At 37.1% G+C, this 9,500-nt stretch overlaps 1 protein-coding gene across 1 annotated transcript; it reads left to right on the top strand.

Moving 5' to 3' along the window:
* Positions 1-597: 597 nt before the first annotated feature.
* On the top strand, positions 598-3,016 carry LOC111892002 (uncharacterized). The gene is made up of 4 exons (XM_023888058.3): positions 598-920; positions 1,033-1,120; positions 2,480-2,632; positions 2,791-3,016. Exons 1-4 carry the CDS (start codon positions 788-790, stop codon positions 2,822-2,824), a joined length of 408 nt encoding a protein of 135 aa, XP_023743826.1. The 5' UTR covers positions 598-787; the 3' UTR covers positions 2,825-3,016.
* The last annotated feature ends 6,484 nt before the right edge of the window (positions 3,017-9,500 follow it).

The raw sequence follows: 9,500 nt of genomic DNA, 5'->3' as shown, positions 1-9,500 counted from the left end.
TGTATACTAAAAACAGTTGGATTTCCACCTTCACAAGTAAAAAACAACAAAATTTGCAAAATCGGGGATGAAATGATCAAGAACAGAGCATAAAATGGTTGGCTTCCTTACCGTAACTGGATTCCAAATCGGTTTCATCCATCTGTGGTCGTATTCACCGCCCACTCATCTTCACTTTTGACGGAAAACTAGGGTTTTTGCAAGAAGAGAAATGTTTGGGTGAATTGGATATGGCGCCATACACAGTCAATAATATACACAGGACTTGAAATGACGAAAATACTCCTGCGTGCAAGGCACGTGGGGCACCCAAACAGAGAAAAACTAACGTCTAATGATAATAAGGATTAAGCAGGTAGTATTTAAATACATGAGAGACGGCCTGAGTTAATTTTCAAAAATAATGGCTGAACATACAATTTGACACGGAACCGGAGATGATTCATGTAATTTACTCCATAAGTTTAGAGTTTCCAATCAATGTATCAAAAGGCACAAGGAAACTTAGGGGCCTTTCGGACAAATATGTGAGAGTTGAGGGCCAAATAGTGTCATTCTAAATACCCATATGTAACTTTCCATGATAGATGTTACTACTGCTGAAGTGCTTATCTGCTAGTAAAATTACAGCGCAGCAAGAAAATCATTGATCGATTATAATCGTCAGCTAATCATAAGCCTTTTCAACAATTTCATCCCTTGTTTTCCATCGCAGAAAGCTGACGTAGCACGCATCTCCTGTACCCAACGAGCCCGACCCACGGGGAGATAGCGTTCGAATCGATCAATGGATTTGTCTGAATTGTGGGCAATATTTGGTCCAGGCTTTGCCGGCGCCGTTTTTGGAGCCGGCTGGTGGTTTTGGGTCGACGCCGTCGTTTGCAGTTCTGTGCAAGTCTCGTTTCTCCACTACCTACCTGGTTCTCCCTCTTTCTCTCTAGGGTTAGGTTTTTGTTGATGTTTTTTTTCGTCTTAGTCCCGATATATAAATTTAATTCGATTTGTTTTGGGGTTTTCATGTTATACTTGTAGGAATATTTGCATCTTTGGCTGCGTTGATGTTTAATTGTGTTAGAAGAGAGGACATCGACTACTCTCCCTATGAAGAAGGTGAATGGAGGTATGAAATCTTTTGAGTTTAGTTCAATAATCTTTAATTTGGTTCTCGTTCACATCTTAATGTTGTAGAATTTGTTGATAACTTCCCTCCTTACTTATTAACAACGATTGCAAAGGAATGTTGATGGTTCTTTATGTGATGTAATTGAATTGTTGAGTTACTGATTGGTGCGTTTGCTAATTTCTTACCCCCTCATTACCAAATTCAAATTAGCATTTTAAATTAATTGTGGCTTTTGGCTTGTATGTCTTTTTCAAGCTTTTAAGCACCAATCCATGCACATACTTTGCTGTGCAGAGAATAGAAAGTAAAAAAGAAAACAAATGTTCCGTTAGAAAATAGAATCGATAAAAAGGATATTTGTTTGGTTTATTTTCTCAGATGATTAGCTGGCTCCTTTTATAATAGATTTCATAAGGCAATCTTTTAAATTTTTGTTGCAAAATGAATTAAACTCTTGGAAACGATATTTTAATAGTGATATTGGGGGATTTAGATATCAAAATATTCCAGATTTTCTAAATGTTTACATCTTTTAAGCAAAGACACATTTATTGTGAGTGGGAGGGAATGGTAGTTTTACTAGGTGCTCACTGCTCATTATGATATAAATTTAGGTTAGAGGTTTTTGTTTTTATGATTTTGGCAAATTATGGGTAGCATTAGGGTAATGGTTTTGTGAAGTCTTGTAATCATCTTTCCGAATAGAGTTGCAAATCTTTCTTCAAAGAATTGATTCGCTAAGACATCCTTGGATGTTCTTCTGAATATCACTGCAGTTGCATTCAATTTCTTAAATTCTTGATGTTGTAGATCTCAACATTATGGATCGAACTTGCTCTGATACCAATTGTTGTATTCTGACATGTTTATTGAATTCGAAAGGTTACAGAAAATGTAACCCTAGGTTTTTCAAGAATTTAGTCTCTCCCAATTGAATTCTGTTCAATGATGCCCAACAACCAATACAAGACTCCTACTTATACTCTAAGTCTCTACTAAACAGACATAACAAGTAAAATGACCTAAAAACCCTTATCCAATGAATTACCTTTTTTGACCGGTGGACTTTACCACTCTACGCATATATGATCCTTATATGAAGTAGAAGTACACCAAATTACATACATGATGCTTGAGGAAATGAAAATAAATCTGTAAAAAGTTCTTTTAAGCGATTCTGTATGTGGTAGATGTTCCTTCCTGTAGTGCATATTTGAGCAATTGCAGTAGCTAGGATATTGATAATCTATTGGTATTGGGAAATTTACTTGGGCTGTAAATCTGGTTTGCTTGCCGGTAAACCATTTGTATTTTGTTAGAGTTTTAATTTGGGGATCCGATTGAGTTTTTTTTCAGGTTGAAGCTTTGGCTTTTCCTAGCATATGTTGTGTCATTTGTGTCCTTGGCAGCGTCGGTAGGCTTGTTGATACAAGATGCACTTGTGCCCGAAGGTCCTTCTGCTTGGACAGGAACTGCAGGTGTTTTGCAATGTGTGCTTGTCTTAATTAGGTCAGTCATCTTCATCTTGCTTGTTTTTTCTTTTGCACTTGATACACAAACTAAAAAGATCACTTTTTAATCTTAACTTGTCATTTATTCTTTTCTTCCATTTTCTCAAAAAAAAAATCCATGCAACATTTTATGGTTTTTTTTTAAATTGTGTGCAGTGGGCTTGTTTATTGGACATCTCACTCCGAGTAAGAGGAGGAATGAGTGAAGGGAAACATTTGTGGTTTTGCGTGTTAAAATGTTCTTGCTCTTGTATATGTATGTGGCACTGTTGATGATCCAAGCAACAGATACATAGTAAAACACAGTGTTTAAAGTGAGTGATTGACCGAATTATTTTACACTTGTTTATATGACCTTCCTTACCTTTTTGGTTATCGTTTATCTTTGCTTCTCAGGTACTTTTTAATGTGTTTGTGTTTGTGATCATCTTTGGTATATGAAATCAAACCAACTTTAATAGTTAAAAGGAAAAAAAAAAAAAAAAAAAAAGACAAAATTGCAAAAATGGTCCCTATGGTATGCAAATATTTGGGGTTTTAGTCCAAACTCCGAGTTTTTTTGGATTCATGGTCCTTTTGGAGTGGTTTGTATGTGAAAATAGTCCCTCTGAAAATTGAAATGACTATAATACCCTTGGGGTATTTATTTTTCATTTTTCTTTCATTTTTTTAATTTAATATTTTTTTATTTATTTTAACAATTAAAATAATAGAGGGTCCACCTCTCTCTCTCTCTCTCTCTCTCGTTTCACCAGATGGGCAACGAAGAAAAGAAAGCGTTGCCGCCCTTTAGATTATACCCGCCGGTTGCCCTCCACCTCTTCTCCAACATTTTACCGTCAAGCACAACCCCAAACGCACCCACCACCTAATCTCTCTTCGTTTACACACACTCTCTCTCTTTCTTTCTCTCTCTCTCTCTCTCTCTCTCTCTCTCTCTCTCTCTCTCTCTCTCTCTCTCTCTCTCGTTGTACATCTCTGGCGAGGAAAGAATCTGGCAAACCAAGGCTGCCGCCCCTGTTTCAATTTCTCTCTTTCCTCCCTCGTTCTTCCCCGTCGATCAACAACTCAAAACATCCCTACGTTTGCAGTGGTCCTCGACTTTGGCTTCGATGAAGTGAGAGGAAGAAGAACCGTTAAATTAGCGAGCTGTTACAACTCCCCATCCATCCTCACTTGGTTCTCTGTCACCTTCAACACCTCCTCTCTCTCTGCTTACTGTTGGTGATTTGAAGCCACAACTCCGACAAGTGAGCTATCAGCCGAGAAGGAGTTCATCGGAAAAACCGGATGTTCTTCCCTTTTCCACCATTATAGCCGCATCCCCCTTTCCCCCCTTGTGACTGCTTAACTACTGCAGAACCACACTCCACCATCGGAGCTTCCTGATCGTAGCCTTCCATTTGTGATTTTAGCTTCTCCGAACAGACGAAGACGGAGACCTGTTTCCTTAGCTCTCAACCGCAGATGATGCAAGTTAAAGCCGCAGAGGGTCGCCGGAGATCGACCACTCTGTCCCTCCTCGCGATTTGAATGACCACCATCGGAACTTCTCATCACTTTCGATTCATTCGTTCCTCCAAATCCCCAAACAGATGAAGAAGACGATGCATGTCATTTCCTCTATGAACCCCCTTTCACATGTGCGTTTTTTATGAGAGAGAGAGAGAGAGAGAGAGAGAGGTGGGCCCTCTATTATTTTTTTAATTATTAAAATAAATAAATAAATTTTAAATTTTAAAAAATGAAAAAATAAATAAATACCCTAAGGGTATTATAGTCATTTCAATTTTCGGATGGACTATTTTTACATGCAAACCACTCCTAAAAGACCATGAATCCAAAAAAAAAACTCAGGGTTTGGCCTAAAACCCCAAAATTTTACATACCACAATGACTATTTTTGCAATTTTGTCAAAAGAAAAATGAAACATGATGTTGTAATATCATATGTTGTTTCTTCATAAGTTTTATACATCGATTACACCAATTCTAAATTAGCTTTAAAGAGATTTTTTGTTTCTAATTAGCCTTAATAATTGAGACGGCATTCCATAATCAAATCCTTAGCCAGTAAAAAACATGTTAAACTCCTCATTCGGTCACTACTATTATACAATGTCATCCTTCCCAAAATATGCTCTTTACTCTCCAACATCATCTTTTAGGTGGTGTTTGTTCTTTTTGTAAAAAAATCTCTTCAGGCCTCTTGTTGGGCGGCATAACTTTTCATCTCGTAGTTGTTTGTTTTTTGGAAGTCTTCGGAGTAAATAACCTCTGTGCGTGTTCTGTGTTCTGTTTGGCGCAACATTTGTATTGTCTCTTCCAACCTCTTTTTCTTTTTTTCTTGCTGAAATCGTAATGAATCTCGATTATATGTTGTTGAATTTTTGTTTTACCTTCTTTTTTTTGTTTTTTTTTTTTATTTATTCTTGCTAAATGATTTTTTTTTTCATTTTTTATATTGAATAATGATAATTTCTTGTTGAAATATCATTATTTTTTTGTTGAAATACTATTATTTTTTTTTTTTGCTGAAATATCATAAATCTGTGCTAAAATGTCATAAATTTTTAAATTTTTGGTATTAAGAAACTATTTTTGTTATATAAAATCAGTTTATTTTATTTTTTAATATCTGCAGCAACATGCAAATGTTAAAAGAAACACACTTCTTATTATAGTTTGCAACCGTTTGGTCCACCTCTTCTGTTGCAGAGGGTTGCAGAGGTAGTCCGCAGACTTCATGGATTTTTGCTTCAAAAAAACAACACCACCTTAGTATAAACGTCTCCATCAAAAGGGTTTTATTTAGTTAATCTTGGGAAGAAAAGGTTTTTGACACCATTGTTGCTTACAACAACTTACATTTTGATGGTGAAATACATTGTGCTAGGAAGGTAAGTGGGTGATAATGAGGAATCGATATGTATGTGAGTTGTTACCTTCTGTAAATGAGTTCCATAGTGTCACTAACATCTTTGATTTTCATCTTGAACAGATGGATGCATCATTTGGAACTAAAAAAGTCAAAGGGTCTGAAAATGTGCATGTAAGGGACGAGGACTCTGATGATGATCTATAGACTTCTCCTTCCTGGATTTTGCATTAGAGAGCTTTAAACCAACTTCAAACCTCTTTAATGACCTATTCCTTAACATATTATGTGATGAAAATATGTTAAGGAAAACTCTTGATGGAATGGGAGATGATGATAATAAAACTGTTTTCCAAGAGCAGTGACATGATCACATTGATAACGAAAATGATGTTGAAGTAGATGTAGAGTATAGGGTTTGCGATCCACAAATCCATTGGAAAAATGAAGCATGTAGTGGGAGAGTGTTACGAGTCCCCTACTCAACTTAGGTTTTGCATTAACTAACTATGTAGTAGCTAAAGGATGGCAGTTATGGTTTATGAAGACTGATAGACATAGGGTCATTGTTGGGTGTGGGAAAAAATATAAAAAAGATACATGGCCTTTTAGGATCTATGTTGTTTGGAAGTATAATGAACACACATTTCAGGTTAAATCCATACGTAACATACATTTATGTGCTCGGAATTATAAGTTTGGATGTTTGGCTAGTTTCAACTAGTTAGCCAAACATTACCTATAATTAGGAATCCCAAGCCGACATTAAATGAGATGAAGGAAGATGTAAGGAGAATGTCTGGAAGGCCAAAAACAAAGAGAAAAAGACATGCCTCTGAAACTCAGGATTCAAAGTACCCAACTTAGAAGGCAAATGTTAGAATGACTATTAGGTGTGGGAAGTGCCAAGTATTTGATCATAATAAGATCTCGTGTAAGAATGGAGAAGCTCCCAATGATCTTGTCCCTAGAAGGTAAATTGGAAGAACAAGGAGATCTGGGGGAGCACAATCAGTTGTGAACATTGACCTTTCCCATAAAGGAAGATCGCAAGAACAAAAAGGATGGTCAAGCAATAAAAAAGGTGATGGAACATCAAAAGAAGCAAATCAAACAAGGAAATGGGGTGAATAAACCTCAAGAGAAACAGGTCAATCAGCAGGTGAAAGTACCTCACTAACTCCCAGGAAGATAGTGAATGTGATGGCAAGGAAGGGAGGTAAGACTAGAGTTATAGGGAGAAGTTTTGAGGATGGTCCACAACAATCAAATCTGAATCTGGAGTGGCAATGTAGTGCTAATCAGACAATAGTCGATTTGCAGGGTAATGCAAGTCAAATGTAGAAGAAGACACTTAGGGAGATTCAATTACCTGCAATGAAGTGTTTGATGGTCCTTTTGTAGAGGTTAGTGTGGAGGATCATGAATATTTTCTTATTACTAAAGATTTGAATGAATCTGGATATCAGCCTGGGGAAATTAAGAAAGCTTACAATTATGTATGCATATATGACTTTAGTAATTGATACAACTTTTATTGAACATTATGTGACAATATGTTAATTTATTATTAACAGTTGAGAAAATAGAGGGAGGAAATGTTGGTTGAAAGTGTCGTTGATGAAGAGAATATTGAAGAAACACAAGTTCCATTGATGGAGCAAATACATTGGGGTGATCCTGTTATAAAGGGGGGGGGGGGGGGGGGTTAACTGGGAAATATTTTTTGTGAAATCATATTTTGGTAACAAGCTTCCAATTTATTAATAACAATAGGTTTTTTAAACAATGATGGTTAGTGCAAACATTGTTGTAAAATTGGAAGTTAGTTCTAATTGTTACAACCCTCCGTGTATGTATTTAGTTATGATGTTTATTAACTATGTTATTTGTTGTAAGTTCATTTTTGCAATGGCTAGTACATTGTCACTTTCTATGAATTACTCGCCATAGTAAATGGCCCATATGACTATATTACAAATTTACAACCATCAAAATGTATTGTTCATCCCATTACAACTGTCCTATAGGACTATAAGACCAATTTTCCAAAAGGACCTATGTTAGGTCCAGTTAGTGTTGCGTCTTTGGGCTCGTTAGCTAGTCCAGTTTTGTCTCCGGTATGGGCATGTCCATCCGTGAGTTCTTTGTAGGGTTATTATATATAGATGCTTGCATGCATTCTTTAACGTAAGATTTGATAGAGATTTTTATAAGCGTTTACGTTCTTATCTTTTGTAACCCTAGAATCCTCTACAGCGGAAGTTCTTCGTCGAGCTCTGCTGAGGATTGAGTTAATAGAATCATTCGACTCATTCAGATCCATTCTTGTGTTTTTGTTATACTGTTATTACTTTCTTGATTTTCCTGTTAAAAGATCTAATCGATCAAGAGTATTATAAACCCATCAATTGGTATCAGAGCAGGAGGCTGTGTAATTCATACACATCTCTTCTGTGAAAGAAGTGATTAGGGTTTATTCCGCATTAACTGATATTTATTGAGCCGTCACTCCATAATTGACGTATCTTAGTATTTATTCGTTTTGCCCTAATATTACATATTACAAGTCTGATCTTTCAAACAGGTAAATCGATCAAGCATGGACGATTCTCAATCTAATCCTATCAACATCTCAAACAGTATTGGATCAACAACAAAGATTCCTATTCTTTAAACCCAGGATTACGAAGTTTGGGCGCATCATTTTGAAGACTATGTCATAGGATCTGAAGATAATGGGTATCTTATATGGGAAGCTATTGTGTCTGGACCATTTGCTCACTCAGGAACATCCAGAATCATTAAAACTCAGAAAGAGTATAATGATCTGTTAAAAGATGTGAAAGACGTGGCTCAAGACGAAAAGGAGAAGTTTCAATGCAACATCAAAGCATTGAGACTGATCTGATTCGCTCTTCAGTCTGACACGTTTAGGTTGGTGAGTTCCTGCAGTACAGCTAAAGAAATCTGGGATCGGCTGCGAGAGTTGTATTCTACAGATGAAGATTTGGAGCACTCTATTCAGACTTTGCTTTTGTCTGAGTTTGGAGAATTTAAGCAAAATTTCGATGAGTCCGTCACTCAGACGTTTGATCGCTTCAATCATCTTCTTAGCAAGATGATCAAACATGATATCGAAAGGAAGTTGATTGAACAGAAGGTCACCTTTTTGAATGGCTTAAGATCCGAATGGAGAGCTGTTGTGTCTACAGTTAAAGCTCATGAGCAGTTCAAGTCATATTCGTTGGCGAAACTGGTGGGAATTCTGAAATCCCAAGAAAAGATTGTGATGCAAGAGAAGAGTATGGTCTCAAACTTGGGGTCCTTAACCCTCCTGTCCAAAAGCAAGAATGTAGTAGAAGATGAAGATCTGAACCTGGAGGCTACGATCTTACTTCAGAAGATTATGCTATGATGGTGTCCAATCCAAAAAGGTTCATCAAGAAGAGGTTTCCTACCAATAAGAACCGAAATTGGCAGGGAAGCTACAGTTCAGAAAAAGTAAGGGAGGAGCAGAAGACTGAGGAACCAAAGAAAGAGGCGAAGGTTGAAGGAGATTCTGGTGTTAGCTGCTATTACTGTGGAGGAAAGAATCACTATGCCAAAAATTGTGTTCTGAAGAAAATGGCAGAGAAAGATGAGGAGAAAGATGAAGAGGCAATCCTGATGAAAAAGCTGGAAGAGATTAAGAGGAAGAAAGCTGCTACTAATCCTTCTATGAATGCTCTTATTGTACAGGGTTCGGCAGAGGATGACAAGTTCGGTGGCGTACAGGTGTGGTCGACCGACTCAGAAGATGATGAGGTGAGAAAACCTTCACATGGAAAGGCGTATGTCGCAAGAGGTGGTGAAAGCAGTGGAAAGTGTCTGGTGGTGACTGATATATCTCACATAAGGGGATACAATATTGATGGTGGAAATGAGGACACCAAGGAGCGAGAGGACTTATGCTTCACAGCAAAACCTCTCAGTGTGCAGATCAATG

Source organism: Lactuca sativa, chromosome 4, assembly GCF_002870075.4.
Source record: "Lactuca sativa cultivar Salinas chromosome 4, Lsat_Salinas_v11, whole genome shotgun sequence".
NCBI classification, from domain to species: Eukaryota; Viridiplantae; Streptophyta; class Magnoliopsida; order Asterales; family Asteraceae; genus Lactuca; species Lactuca sativa.
Note: the sequence above shows the minus strand (reverse complement) of the source record. Positions and strands in the feature narration are given on the sequence as shown.